At 39.9% G+C, this 16,267-nt stretch overlaps 1 protein-coding gene across 1 annotated transcript in view; it reads left to right on the top strand.

Moving 5' to 3' along the window:
- hdac4 (histone deacetylase 4) overlaps positions 1-13,220 on the top strand; it is a gene marked incomplete at both ends in the record, with an annotated part of 81,328 nt that extends 68,108 nt beyond the window's left edge. The window contains 5 exons of the mRNA XM_079254763.1: positions 2,557-2,675; positions 3,301-3,434; positions 10,071-10,155; positions 10,815-10,956; positions 13,181-13,220. Of these exons, the coding sequence (XP_079110889.1) occupies positions 2,557-2,675; positions 3,301-3,434; positions 10,071-10,155; positions 10,815-10,956; positions 13,181-13,220 (520 nt within the window). The remainder of the gene's footprint in view (positions 1-2,556; positions 2,676-3,300; positions 3,435-10,070; positions 10,156-10,814; positions 10,957-13,180) is intronic.
- Positions 13,221-16,267: the final 3,047 nt, after the last annotated feature.

Below are 16,267 nucleotides of genomic sequence, written 5' to 3'. Positions count from 1 at the left end.
TCAAAGACCTTACCAAAACACTAAGATTAAATATACCCTTAAAAAAAGTCTTACAACGAATCCAAGAGAGGAACTTTACTTGCCATCTGGAAACCCAAGTATTTCTGAACAGTAATACAGCCTAAATTATTAGGAATATTAGGTTTTTGTCCCGATTCGATTCTATTCCAATTTTTTTGGGTGCCGATTCGATTTAAATTGCGATTCTCACAATTCTTTGATATTGATGATTTTTGTAGATTAAAAACAAAATAAATGTATGAAACGTTTTTTGTTTTTTGTTTTTTTTGTTTTTTTTTTACTCATCATTTTCCTTCATTTCAATTAGGAAAAAACAACACAGTAGCCAGACCTTCATTCTGCTGCTAAAATGACCCAAAAGACAAGTTAAAAGACCAATAAAACAATAAAAATGACACAAATTTTATAATGGATTATTTTTATTTGAAAAAAAAAATCTATTTTAAAATTGTGAAGCAAAAAAAATCCAGATTTTTTATTTTTCGATTCAGTTTTCCCACTTCAATAAATTATATTAGACACCTTGCTACACTTTGGACTGAGTTTCAGACAATGTTGAGAACACTCTAGTCTGTCTGTTCTGCACATCCACCCCCTGAAAAGTCAATAAGATCCAAAATTCAAGTTTGTCTGATCTTTATTTATCTAATCTTTCTGGGTAAAACTTCATTATAAAGTCCAAAACACATCCTGTGTACCCTTATTTCATCCAGAGAATCACCATAAAAACCTCGCTGGATTTTCCAACCGCAGCTCGCAGTGAATCATCGCGCTGTTGATTCGATTTCTGTGTTTTGCACACAAGCGCTTCATCCTTAGCAGTTATGTGTCAAGCGAAGGTTGTACACAAACAGCCCTCATTCGCCACACCCAGGCTGTGTTACAATTAGCCTCCCTGCTGAACACACACATACATACACACATGCAATTATATCTGTCCTTCCGCTCCTGCTTTCTACTTAAGGACCATGAAATGTATTACTGCCTCTAAATTTCCAAACTTTCCACTTCAAAAGTATATGCGGTAATTATTTCTGGCACACATTCATACAGCTCACACAAACACAGTGAGTGGATTTTTGACTTGAAAACATTAAAGAGAAAAACATCAAATAAATTAGTGACTGATCTTCCTCAACCATTAAGACTTTGTTTAAAACTAAATGACTTTGCTGGTTCTGCTGCATTGAGTGATCGTGTATGTTTAGATGTGACCATCTCATACGTTCACACAGCAGAGGATGAAAAGAAAATGAGAAGGTTAGGTTGTGTCCTGGGAGAGAAGCAACATTTTTCTCTCCTGTTGGTTCAGTTTGGCTCAATTTGACATAAGATTTGGTTAAAATTGTCACAGTTTATTGAGGTTAGGAAACAATTCAGGTTCCTCACTAAGAAATTAGATAACAGAACTGTGGAACGACCCTGATGCGCCATCACATATCATTTCATTTCATTTTAGGTCAATTCTATGCAATTCAGTTCTTCTCTAAGGGGCAGTAAAACTCATAGAGAACTATAAAACACCCAAAATAAACTTAAACTTTAAACACGTACATCAATGTAAATCATCAACATAAAGTAAATTGTTCAGTACAGTGCAGTTCACCCTGTGGTGGACTGGCGACCTGTCCAGGGTGTACCCTGCCTCTCTCCCAGAGACCGCTGGGATTGGCTCCAGCTCCCCACGACCCTTAATCGGACTAAGCGGTACGGAAAATGAATGAATGAATGAATGAGTTGTGGAGTTCAGTCAGATTAACCGTTTATGGGTAACAGGGCAGGTAGAGGCTGTGATGCTGGGGCAGGGAAAGGTCAGAGTTCAGATGCTGAACTGTCCTCTGTGTCCTGCAGCCTGGACAACATGTCTTTGTCCTTATGGTAGCCACATAAATCGTCAGATATGGGAGGGGGCTCTCAGGATCCTGTTGGCAGACTGACAGATGCCAAAAAACATCCAATTTCCTGCTAAACCCAGTGATTTTTTTTTTTTTTTGTCTCATTTTAAAAAAAAATGAATGAAATGTTTTGTTTCAGATACACTGATTAGCAAACTGTTTAATGGACTAAATGTTCAACATGTTGTCATGTGGAGTTAAAATAAGCTGAAATATGATTTTTAGAGTCTCATCCTACAGCAAGTAAATTAAATCTCAGTCTTATTATTTGGGCTCTGCTTAGAAAAACACACCACTGATGCTCGCAGAATTCTTATGATGCGGTGCATGAAGAAATTACCCAAAATTCAATTCACCGCAACGTCAGCTTAACATTTTCTGTTGGAAATGTAGTCATGGGAAAACAACACACAGTTTAGATTCACATGGGCTCATTTCCAGTAATGTTATCCTAAAATCTTTGGAAACCAAAAGATATTTTTTTATCCCACTTATCACTAAGCTTTTCTTATGGCTGACGTTTTGAAGTTCTAAAGTTTTTCTGCTCTCCAGCCTTCTGTGGTTTGAACCAAGCAATAAACCTAATGCATTAATCTCGATTTTACAAAGTGTTAATACTTTTGTTTTTCTCACACTGCAGGACGGTGGTGATGCCCATCGCCAATGAGTTTGCTCCAGATGTGGTTCTGGTCTCCTCCGGCTTCGATGCAGTGGAAGGACATGCCCCACCGTTGGGTGGATACAGAGTAACGGCAAAATGTGAGTACTGATCACACCTTTTCTGTCTTTTTAAACAATATCTGGTTTTACAAATGAAAATTCTCAAATTGTTTTTTTGTGGGCACATGCTGACACACACACACACACACACACACACACACAACCTAACATGACTTTCTTGCCCCTGACTTTGGTATTCAGATGGAGACGTTGGCGTGCCAGTAGAGAGCCTTTCTAAAACCATCCTGCAGATCTCAAATAAGAGCAGGGGTCTTGGTTGTCAAAGGAGCTGATATGGGTGGTTTATAGAGGATTGCAGGAAGAAGGGAGGGGTGGGGGGGGGAATTCAGGGGAGAATAAAGAATGACTGAATGTATATATTAAAACATCAAAGGCCCAAGCCAAGACTAAAGGCAAAGCCATATTTATTATAATTAAACCTGGCTGGTATTAGAGCCTGTTTTTGGCCCCCAGTAAATCCACAGAGCACTTCTCTGATGCAGTCTCCCGTCTCTTCATCCACACTCAAACCTCCTCTCTTTTTCAGTCCTTTTGCTTTGATCGATATCCAAAGAGGAAGTCAGAAGCTCAACAGCGTTTATCACCCATTTCATTCCGTTTCGCTCGTCCTCTTTCTCTTCATTGTCATTTCCTGCGTGTCCAGGCTTCGGCTACCTGACCAGGCAGCTGATGGGTCTGGCTGGCGGTCGCTTGGTGCTTGCCTTGGAGGGGGGTCACGACCTCACCGCTATCTGCGACGCCTCCGAAGCCTGCATCTCTGCTCTGCTCGGCAATGAGGTAAGAATTACGGGACGAGGAATTGATTGCTGCAGAGATTAGCATTAAAACAATCTCTAAAACAAGGCAAGGAAGGTTAAATGAGGAAGACCACGCTGTTGTGAAGGATTGATGATGAAGGATGGTGAGTTTAAGGTACAATCACATGACTCGATTGTTCATGTAATATAAATATTCCAAGTTAAAAAAAAAAAAAAAAAAAAGCTGAATAAACACAAAGTTAGTTGCAAAAAGCACAACAGTAGTGCTCTTATGTCATCTCCTCTTCGTGCTTTCTTCATCTTTTCTCCCATTAAGACACATCAACACACACACAGACCCCACACAAACCCAGAGGATTTCCAGGCAGGAGGGTTATTGTGGGAATGTGACGGATCTGCTGTAGAAGTCAGCATACATGAGTGCTCTGCAGCAGAACAGCTACTTATTTTAACCTCACTCTAATCCTGCTGCTGAATCAGAGGCCAGAGTGCTGTTTTGCAGCTTATAAGTCCAAAACCTCTGACTTCTCATTTGGTCTTAAAGTACTGATGAGTTGCAGTGTATACCAGAGATTATATGTCTCAGATTTTATTGGCTATCATGGTTTCTTTACATTCCGAAAGTTTTTACAATTTGTAAGAGAAATGTTGTTCTTGCTGAACTTCTAATATTTGGTGTTGTTAACTGTTTGGTTAGTGTACTTCTATCAACCAGCAGCAGGGCTGTGAGGGGAACCTTCCCATTAAATTCCATTGGGTTTAATGGGAAAGTTGGATTTAAATCCCATTGGATTTAACGGGAAAGTGGGTCCAAACTTTTGACTGACATTATAGTTATTGGCAGTTGCAAGTCTCGAAGACTCTCTTCTTTCATTAAATGGAGTAGTGTCTAAGACAAAACCAGCGTACTCCATCCACTTGTTCTGAGTGAACTGTGCTCGCACCATGAAATCGCTACACAAAGCATCCAGGCCCTTTTTTTTATTTCCTACTGAGTTTAAATGGTGTCTATTTTAAAGAGTTGTAAAAAATACTTGCATATATTAATATTTCCTGACAACTTTTATCTTTATTGTTAACAAATACTGTATAGTTTTCACTTTAAATACAGACTGTCTAAAACTGTGCTCATTTAAACAATTGTTTTGTTACCAAACTTGTCATATCCTTGCAACTAATCTCTTACAGCATACAAGCAATTACAGTTTTACTTTAAAAAGAACTTTAGATTAGATTAATATTTGTACAAGTTTGAGAAAACTCTTTATTTTTCCTCCTAAAACAACAACCTCTTCTTCATAAACACCCATGTACAGAAACTACCCATTTAAAAAGACAGGACAGATCCCAGGTTATGGTAACCATGTTAATCTTTAAAAGAAAGCTTTGTAATCTGTCAACATTTATAGCTCATTTTAATTCCTTCCTCCATTAAATAACACATTTTTTTTAACTTTTTGATATTTTTACAAGATTATTTTTTACTTCATGTTACGAACCATCCATTCTTTAAACCCTATAGATGCCTGGAGCCATTTATAGACAATGTAAAGCATGGCCACAGAGCGAAAGCTACAGCTAATCTGCATGTTCTGCATGGAAATGATGAAATGTCAATCAAGGTGGAAAAGCTACTTGCAATGAAAATGGCAAAACTGTTAACATAAATTATATTCTGTGAACCTTCACGTCTTTTTGTCGACACATTGTAGTATTCCATCATCATTACAGAGGTCCTCAGGCAGCTGTGGCCAGTGTGTGATGCTGCCCCAGTTTTTGATAAGTGTTACACCCCAAGTTGGTTTTTTATTCATAATTCTTGTGCTTTACCCCAGAATGAAAGTATTAGAAAGGGAAATAAAGTGAATTCATTGATCTTCTGATGTGGGTCTGATAGCAGTTTTAGAAGAGTCCTGCTACTTTGGCTTTTCACCATTTGCCTCATTCTCATGTGATGGGAGGTGTTTGCTATTTTTTTCCTCTTTTTTTTAAGCAAAACTTTGAAATGTAAAATTGTTAGTAGCACAGATATGTTGATAGAGGATTAATAAATGCTACAAAGGGACTTTAGATATACATATATGTCACTAAATAACTCTACATACCTGCTCTGCACCCAGCAGTGACTCAGAGCTTTAATACTAGACATCTGGTAAGGCTTCAAGAATTTAAGAACAACTCAGAAGGGTGGATGCTTTAGTTGTCACGGAGGTTTGTGTGCATGGTTTCCAGTTTGAAGGACGCTTTCGTTACTCACAACACCAACCTGCAGCCAAATAATGAAGTGAACCAGGGGCTTTGCCTCTTATGTTTCAGGAGCCTGCTGGGCACTCCTGCTGGCAGGGGTTTGGAGGAGGTCCCTGGATGGGTGCCACAGGGAGCTGAGAATTTGAAAATAGGCAGGAGGCAAGGGGCGTGAATTACCTCAGCCCTGCAGGGCACCCCTCTCACCCAGGGCTCCCGTCACTGATACACATCTGAAAACGCTTACCCTCACACCTCTTCCAGCAGGGTCAGCCTGGGTCTAGGGATCAGATAATAAAAGGAAATGGAGCAATCATTTGAAGTTTGGAGGGAGGAAACTATTGTTATTAAGCAGCTGGGAGCTGTACCTGTGCAGGTCTTCAAAGACAAGAAAGTTTGGGAATAATAAATATAAATCTAATGCAGGTGGTTCTAATATGTATATAACATTTACATACAGTTTTTTACACACAAACAAAAGAGAAGAATAAGGCAAATATTGGTACAGACTTACAGGATTGCTTTGATAAACTATTTGACAAAAGTTCTCATGATTTCAACGATCGTCTCTTTGGCAAGAAGAGATGTCAGCTGCTCGAACAAAGGAAAAAGCTTTCCGTTGTTTGGTGCTTCGATAGCTAATAGCAATAGAGGAAAAAAGAGACTAAAATGTCCTCGATCAGATCAAAACACCTGGAAGAAAGAGTTTTATCATCAACTCAGAAAGGGTTTTTGTCATAGACGTGGAATGTTTCTGGAAAACGTCAGTGGGGAAATAAGCTGAAGGACAAGAATGAAAGTCTGTCTTTTTGTTTTGTTTTTTTTAATCAGTAAGTCTTGTAAAGGCCTCAAATAGCAACTCTGAGGATTTGGAGGGAATTTTAGGCACAAAGGGGAGTGTACTTTCATCAACCAGCAGCAGGGCTGTGTGGGGAACAAGCGAACCACAGTCGGCAGTGTCCACTTTGAATGCGTCCTTTGAGTGAGTTTTTTCCTTAAATATATTTTAGTTTGTGCATGTGTGTGTTGGCTGAGTGGGATCAGGCATTAGACCACAGCTGGATTAGCCTTGCTTTTGTTTATGCAGCTTCAAACTGCCTGAAGCTTTGTATGGTCTGGAGGTGACCTGAACCCAGTACATTACAATAATAGAAATGTCTGATCCAATTATAGTATCTGGAGTTGAATGAATCCAAAGGAGTGAATGACTTCTTCTTTGTTTTGCTGGTTTGGACTGAAAGATGCTGAAAGAGGAGTTTTCAATATCATTAAAAATTTGCAAAACACCGAAATCTTCCAACCCTGTAGCTTCCTAACGTTATTTTTTAGAAGTAATTGCTGCTTTTGTTATGGCAGATTTTAGCAGCCACTATACTGGAGCCACAATATACCAAAGGTGTTCCTTACCTCTTACTCCCTTCCTGTGTAGCTTGTACTTTTTTACTGTTTGTGAGGAAATATAGCTGTGGTTTTATTGGCAGCCTAGGAGAAGTTGTGCTATAATGAGCTTTAGGTTTCTTTTGAAAGCAGCTCAAATTAGCTGAGAAAGAGAAGAAGAAAAAAATTGCTGAATGGACTTTATGGGCTCTTTTATTCACCTCCACTGCTGTAATGTGTAATCATGAAGTCTCTCTTGTTAAATAGCTCATGAATGATGCATTCGCAACTGCACTAGTCAACTCTGAACTCTGGACTAATTGATGATTGTTCGTTCGCAGATGTTGGGCAAGTCCAAACTCTGGTTGTTAGCAATTATTTGATAAACAACTAGCTAATATACTAATTGTTAACAGATGTCTGTGAGGTTATCGTGTGTGTTTACACTGTGGTTACAGTAAGACGCTCAACTTCACCTGTCCCCCTTTGGGCCTGATTATTCCCCACCACCCCCCACCACCCACAAGGCAAACCTACACCCTTATCGGAAAAGGTCTCCTGCTTCGCACAATGCACATTATTACCTTGTTCAGTTAGCATAACATAATCATCTGATTTTACCGACTGCCAAAATGTACACACCGACAAAACGGTAAACAATGGATGCCTTGTGCACTTTTCTCTTGCTGAACAAGTGGAATTCCTTCTCTTTCCACTGTTTTGGTTTAAGCCTCCCTCAGGAATGTTTTTACCGGAGCACATTCCTCGCTCTCAGCTCATGGCTTTCCATGGTGTCTCGGTTTTGTTGGGCAGGGCCTTCTGCTTTGGACAGCTGTGTCACACATACATAAGCAGACTCCCTCAGACATCAGCGAAAACATGACAAAGGACATCTTTCTCCATGTCTCTGTTAAATACTGCAGAACGTCAGATACTTCTAAGATGCAGAAGAAATGGCATAAACCAGGACCGGGAGCATAAACTTGGTTCAAACAGAAATGTCGCCATGGATGATGTCTTAGACAAATGTCTGCTTTTTCATTGTGCACTTGCATGTCTGTGTGCTTCTGCATGTGTGTGTTTGCCATGCCTGCCGGGGTGGAGCCCCTGGGGTACCATGACAAGAGCCATTAAAGTTTATAAGTGTGAGGCCTGGCTGTCAATCAAACTGACAAGCTACCCCTGTCCAACTCTGCTCTGAGGTGAACTCGATGAAACCCTAGAGAACCCCTGACCTTGCTTTGACTGGGAGCTCAGGCAAGCTGGATTAGCTCGGTAAAACCGGACTGGGACGGGTTTAGCTTGTGGGAACTGATGACTGACTGTAGCCTGAAACTTGGAGGAATCCACCTTGACTGAAAGATTGATGATTTTAGTGTCCATATTAGGAATTTTGGGGATCGGAGTGGTGAGTAAGTTCGACTGTCTCTCCCTCGGCCACACAGATGGTGTTAAGGCACCAGTGTATTGAAGGACATTAAAGAAGGCACTATTACATGATTTTTTTTTTACATTCCTCATACAGTTTACCACTGTTTTAGAAGTGGTAAGACTTAAAGTTACTCTTCTCTGACTATATGGACAATCTGTTGAGCATAAAATGTTATGTGATAATAGATATTTTTTAATTTATCAATGATTCTCTCAGTTTGGTACAAAATAAAAAGCCACAGAACACAATTGGAAAAAAAAAAGAAAAAAGACTTTTTGTGGAAGCTCATTTTATACCTAATCCTGACACCCTCACCTGTCAACAGGTAACCAGCTGATCATCGGGTCACTTCTCTCCTGACTCTTTGAGTCACTGGCCTCAAACCTTGTCATGTCTTTCAAGCGGATTCTGCTGTTTAAAATGTTAAAAAATCAAAAGACAAATAATCACATCCAAATACCAGTACACAATCTGTGTGTGTGCTGCACCTCAGACTGTTCTGCATGATGTAGCCTGTCGTGCCACAGTCGGATTAAAGTATCCGTCTCCTCAGACTGCCTTTTTCCCTCGGCCCTGTGGACCCCTCCCATACACTATTTGTTTTAATTAAAAGAAAACTTTCAGCCTTGGCCAAGCAAGACCAACCCACAATGACTTTTTCCTTTACTCTCTGGCATCCTGCTCCCAAATCTTATGCAAAACTTTCTTTTTCTTTCTCTCAATGTATCTCTTTACAAGTTTCTCAGTTCGACCGTTCCACTGAAGTTATGACAGAACAGAAAAGGGATGTGTGTCGTCTGTGGTAGAATGTAAAGCTCAAAAAGCCTGTTTGAGAAAATAGGATAAGAAAGAGTCGAATGAGCAGTCGGCCAAAGAGGAAATTGAATCATTCCGGGTTGGGAAGGCACTTTGGAGAAAAGCTATGTTTCTTTTGAATTGTGGCTTGGAGAGTTTCACAGACTTAATTGTCCCTTGCTGAGGTGTGTGTCCGTAGCTAAACATCTCTGTATTTGTGTGAGCCAGCAATGGATGCATCTGGACACATTCACATGTGTCCTTCAAATGGAATGCAGAACAAAGCACACACTGTAGTTTGTGTCAAAAAGTAGCAACACTGTCTGTGAGTGGGAGGAGGCGTGCATCTGCAGGCGTTTTTTTTTTTTTTTTTAATTGTGTCAGCATCTCAAGATTGTTCCCCAACCTCTTGGATGGACTTAACAGTGGGTTGTGGTCCACATTTCACAAATGATCCTTAAAATCAGGAGGGACCCACACGAGGTCAAATGAGGCTTTGGAGGAACTCCTCTGAACACCTGTCAGTCACATTCATACAAATACGTATCAAGCTGTGCCCAGTACATCTGAGAAAAAGTGCCCTGACAGATTTCATGCATATAACCGCTGTTCCCTGCAGACGTTGGCGCAGAGTTACTCCCATCAGTGCCAAGGGAGAGCAGCTACATTTTTGCACAACTGCTTTAAATGTTGTTTGAATGGGTTTTTTTTTCTATTTGAAAGGCACAATGTTGAAACTGTAGACAAAAAAGGACAGAGTCATTAAGCCTAACATGTTTTCAACATTATTTTCCTTCTTTTGTTCAGTTGGATCCCATTCCTGACGAGGTGCTTCAGCAGAGACCAAATGTCAACGCGGTGCACTCTATGGAGAAAGTAGTGGAAACTCACAGTGAGTGAATCACTTACAGCTACAGCAGCTGACTGCACACCCATAGTCTATCCTAGTTTCTATCCAAGTTTTAGTGATCTGAAGGCTATTAAATTCATTTTTAAATATTTTTCTTTAGTCTGATTTCTTTAAAATTCCCTTAAATACTTCATGAATCCCTCAGGAAGAGATTCTACAAACTAAACACAGATTTTGTTGAATGGTTAGAAACATGATAGAAAATTCAAATCTTTAAACATTTGACTATATGCTGTTGAACTGTATTTATTGCTGTAACTGGTTTGTAATCCTCCAAAATATGCTCATGCATATCAGTATTGAAAGGGAAAAACTCACGTTGTGTAACTTGAAAGCGACAGAGACATAGCTATAAGTTGCAGGCAGCATTGATGGATTCAGGGTGAAGGAAACAGTTTGTAAACTGATTGTTCACAGACACTGCACTGTACATTTTCACATGCAAAACCTAACATGAGAAGATACATCAAATGTGAACGATTGCTTTTGAAGCACAGAGCAACACACACATTGCATCGAGACATTCAAAATCTCGTGTTTTGACAGATTCAGCTTTGCAAAAAGCTCTGATGTTTTAAAACAGGTCATTCTTGTGATCTTTTTTGTCATGATTACTTCATTCCCAGTATTCTGTTCTGCAGGTAAATACTGGCGTTCACTGCAGCGCTCTGTCTCCACGCTCGGGTGTTCATTGAGAGAAGCCCTTCAGCGGGATGCGGATGAAGCTGAAACCGTCTCCGCCATGGCCTCATTGTCCGTTGCTAACAAGCACATTGGAAAAAGGTCAGCAAGTTTCCAGTTTGTGACTTCACTAAATGAACTAAAAGGTTAAACATGTCAGGAAAATGTTGCTTGCTTTCCTCCTGAGAGTTGGTAAATACTCCTTTTCTGTCTTTGGCCACTTTCCCACACCCACACACAGATGTATGGATGCACCAAATCAATATGTGCAGGAGCTTGTTGGGCAACGCTGCTGCTCCCCGAATGCTTTTGTAAAGCTTTTCAAGTCTGCAGTGAGCAGATATGTTTCACATTTCAGTTATGATTAAATAACTAAATTATAAAAACTGATTTGATTTTAGAAGCTGATCTTGTAATTTGACCTGAGGAACTCCCGAATCTTTAAATAAATAAATATAGCAACTTCAAGCTCATCTTATCCATTGTGGACAGAGAAAAGATCTCTACCTAGACAGTTCAATTCCAAAACAAGCTAATCTGTTAGAAAAAATAAATAAAATTACAAAAGCATACAATGAACAAGCTGCAGAAGCGTGCACACCCTTAAATTGATAGGTTGTGGAAACACATTTAGATTTAATCAGCATTGTGTCTTGTTCAGTGCACAACTACCATCAGTTAAAGAGAACAACCCCAAATAAAGGCCCTGCATTGGGCTGGCAGCCTGTCCAGGGTGTGTCTCACCTCTCACCTGAAAGTTGCTGGGATGGACTCCAGCTCCACCACGACCCTTGAACAGATTAAGTGGTTCAGATAATGAATGAATGAATGAACCACAAATAAAGTTCAGCTGTCCTTGTAGAATTTTTCTGACAGTTTTCTACTACAACAGAAGAGATCTCAATTCTTAAAGGTATCAGACAAGAGAAGGGTGCAAAACATTTTCCTCAGAATTGCATATTTTTGTAACAGAGCAAAAAAACAAAACAAAACTGGAGAGTACATGAAGTACATGACAACAGTAACATTGTGAGAAAATGTGTTATGATCTAATGAATCCCCAAGTTGAACTTTTTGATCACAGTTCCAAAAGCTGTTTGGCACCAAAAGAAAAAAAAATAGTTTTAAAAAAATCAACTCTGAGTCACCAGAACAAAACCATACCCACTCTTAAAGCTATCGTAGGTAATCTTGCTCAGATACATTTATTTTTACTCTGGGTGAAGTCGTCCTGACAGTAGTCATGAACAATAAGAAATATAGTTAGACCCCTCAGTTTACTGTAAATCTGCAAAAACTCTGGCCAATCCAAACGTTCTGACCCAAATGGAGTTGTTCATTTCTTATATTTCATAAGCTTCTTCCCCCGGCTCCCCTCCTCCCCCTCCAGCAGCACATACCTGATAGCCACACCCTGCATATAAACAGCGTGTTAGGATGAAAATACCAAGTAGTGAAGAAAAAACTTGGAAGACAAACATGGCTGAGAAAATGCAGGAAGGATTTCCCCGACCCGGCTCGGTTTGTTTGCCTCCTCCTGCTAAACAGCCGAGAAAGAGAAAATCATTGGTGGAAAAAGCTACGAATAAAAAAGCCTTGGATCACGCAAGGAGCAGAACCAGAGGTGGAGGAGCCAAAACAGGGCGCCACTTTCACATCTTGCTAGCTTCCCAACATTACCTACCCTGGCTTTAAGCATGGTGGCAGCAGTAACATGGTAGGGTTGTCCTTCTGTTTATAGTCAAGGTTGGGTCAATTGTGAACATTTCCAAATCCCACTTTAGGCCCAAACCCTTCAGACATCTGCAAGTGTTTCTCAATCCTGGTCCTCAGGACTCACTGCCATGCTTGTGACCCTACTGAATGAAATGAACGGCTCAAGAACTTGATGAGAAAATTCATTAATCTGACTCAGGTGTGTTGGAGTAGGAACACATCTAAACCATGCAAGGCAGTGGGCACTGAGGACCTGGAGGAACACGGTTCTAGAAAACTGAAGCTAAAAAGGAACGTCCTCTTTCTGTACTTTAATAACTTCAAGCAGACATTCAGATCAACAAAAAAATGGCTTAACCAGAAGAAAATGAAAGTCACAAATGTAGGCAGTCAAAGCTCAGACACACTTTTTAACATCACTAAAACCTGGCATTTTAACAAGGATGTGTACATTTTTTATATCTACTGTAGCATCTAATATTCCCAGCAACAAGGACAGACGAGATGAATACCAATATGGTGACAAAATATTTAATATCTAGGCACTAAACGCACAAATAAAACCATTTTGATGGTTTCTATGTTGTTTATGATGTCTTTTGTTTCTCAGAGCTGAAGAGGAACCAATGGAGGCGGAAGCTGCAATGTAAAGAAACCCACTTGGTTTTGATCACTAAGACCAGTCTTCATCTTCGTCCTCATCCTCATCCAGTCAGTTCTACTAAACAGTAGAAGCCTCTCCTTCCTCTCACCACTGCTGTAACAAAGCGGCATCCTGTCGGCGGGAACCAACAAGCAGCGCTGACATCAGCCATCGTCAAAGGAGGCGGACAGCTGAGAACGATGAGCGCGGTGTGCACTGATCAGCATCGATGGGGCCGTCGGCATTACCAGTTGCACTCGATGACATCAGAGAACCGAGTCACTCGGACACGGACGAGTGCGTTTAAAACACTAGCACAAAGTACTTTGGACTGCTGGTCTGAACGAGACATAGACATCCTGCAGCCATCTGCTTTTCCTGTTACTCTGTTTCTCTGCTTTTACCTTCATCTTCAAATTTTCATCCGGACCACCAGGGCTGTTGTGATTGTGACTCTGCACTAAAGGGGGGATCCCGGCTGTTTCAGGAAATCTGGATGAAACAAAGTTGTCAAATTTCCTGCTTTTTTTCCCCCAGGTTGATCAATCACAGATCGGAAAAGTCAGCAGCTGTTGAGGTTTCCAGCATTAGGACTGAACGTTTGTGCCTTTTCTTTTTGTTTTCTTTATACTTTGCCTTTTTTTTTAACCTGGTGGAAATTCTGTTGAACTCCACTTTGAGAGTTTTGCCTTAAAAACAGGTTTTTGATCGGGGCCTCTTCTCTCCAGCCCCTTAGACATTTTTGGCCTGGCAAGACCTGAGCTGCCTGCATGCTGTTGGCACATAGACTGGGCGACCTTTGGCATGTTTACCTATAATTCCCTGCAACCAGCCCACTGTCTTTTCCCTCCATCTTTGCATTTTGGCCTCATTTCCAGCCTGGAAGGTAGTTCCCAGACACAAGTTGGGGATGGCTCAGTTGAAAAGGCGTTTGTTTGAGGATTGCGTATGCATCAGTACTTCTAAAACTATATTTAAGTAGCATGCACTTTACTTAAGAAACTGTACTTGTGGAAACTAGAATTTTCTTAGTTAATGATAACAAAACCAAAACATGAATGGTAATTTGCACCAACTGTAATATTGGTGTCACTGTTTGCAGATTATTGGGGGATGTAATTCATTTTATGTGGGCCAATTTGTTTAACTAGCCCCTCTCTGTAGGACAGATATGTTTCCGTGGTAACAGGACTCATGCCACCTGGGATTTTTCCAGAGGCTCCCACAGCTGGTTTAACGTCTTGTTAAGCACATCTGCTCCCCAAATGTCAGGTGCTATGAAGCAGGTGTGTGTGTGAATCTGAAGGTCTGCTCAAATACAATGAATCACAAGATGTTTTCATTTATATGAAGCAGAGTACATGTTTAAAGTTGCTTTCCATTTGACTTTATTCTTTTATTTTTAACTTTTGAAAGAACTTGTAGGTGTAATGAGCATATTAGCAACTTTACGAAACATAGAAAGGTTTAGTTTTAAGCACTGCACCATATACATCAGTTTCAGACACATTTCATGACTGTTTTTATTATTGTAAACATCCTTAAAAATCCTTTTTTTAAACATTTATGGGCTTAGAACAAGATGTTTTTATCTACGCACCGGGTTTCTACAGTAGCCCAAACTCCAGCACCAGAACTGACCTTTCACACTTTTTGTCACAACAGTTTCCAATCATTGGAAAAGAGCAGGTGGGCTTTTAATTGGTTGCAATCTACGAGTTCACCACCAGATGTCACCAAGATGTTTAAAAAACCAATTAGTGGACAACAACGTTTTTTTTTTTTGTTTTTTTTTGGCAATATCAAAAACTCTGCCATTATCCAACTTTTTTTGTTTGGAGTGCAACGTGACTTAAAACTGTCGCTTTATTTATATCAAATCCCTAAAAGCAACTAAGAAGTCATTTAATTTCAGAGCACGATTATTTAAATAAAAAGAAAGAATTTGCTCTTTTAAAGCTGGATCGTTCTGCATTCTCTATATTGAACTTTTAACATTTCATGTCATATAAAACTAAACTGAAATATTACATTTCTATGTAGACATTAAATACTGCTGTTTAGTTTCTGACAAGATACTTGTATAACTTAGTAATTGTAACAAAGGAAGTAGAGGCTGACTTTACCATAGTAACACAACACACCTTTGCTGTATGAAGCTCATCGTATAATGATTGATCGATATTTCCAGTTTGGACGGTTGCTTTTGGCTGATCCACGCTACTCCTGTAGAGGTGAAGGTTTTTTTTAATGATCTGAGTTAAAAGAGTCCGATGATGTCTAAACGGACTTAATTTCGAGCTCTGGAAACGTGTCTGATGAAGCTGTGACCAGTGTGTGTGTTAGACTGAGATCTTCCTTTTCTTCACCGTCCCTCCCACTTGTGCTTGGCCTTCTGGGTAACTACCTTCAGCCATCTTTTTTGTAGTTTGTTTGTTTTGCTTACGGTGAACAGAAAACTGAGCGCTGTGGTGTTTACTGCTGTTTACTGTACATATGACACTGATTTCCAGAAAATTCCTGCCACACACACACAAACACACACACTCATCAATGACTACTTGTGTTGAATCTTTTCCTTCTTGTTCACTTTGTCGCCCTTCAGTGGACTCTAGTGACTTAGTTTTGTAACTTTTTTAATGTGTTTACCTGTTTGTACATGCTGTCTACTCTTGTTTCTCTACTACATTGTATAGATGACACTCTTCACAACAGGTGAGGATTCAGACTCAACTTTTTCACTTGGCTACGTCTCTCTTTGGGGAAGTGTTGGGAGGAAAATGTTTCTACTTTGTAAAATTATCAACAATTGTGTATTTACTGTCTGTTCATAGTAGATTTATATATAAAAGAAATGAGTATATTATATATATCTATTCATAATGAAAACTTTGACCATGTTGGCATTGACAAATAAGACTTTTCATGGGTCGGACTTGAAGTCGGCCCTTTTTTTGGGGGTGTTACTGAAGGCACCTTTTGCTGTCTTGGGTTAGAGCTAAATATGTGTTCAGCAGGTATTTTTTCGGCTGCCTCATTTGTCTTTGATCAGCG

This window comes from Telmatherina bonti (assembly GCF_933228915.1).
Source record: "Telmatherina bonti genome assembly, chromosome: 15".
Taxonomy (NCBI): domain Eukaryota; kingdom Metazoa; phylum Chordata; class Actinopteri; order Atheriniformes; family Telmatherinidae; genus Telmatherina; species Telmatherina bonti.
The sequence above is the reverse complement of the archived record's forward strand: the minus strand, read 5'-3'. Positions and strand labels throughout refer to the sequence as shown.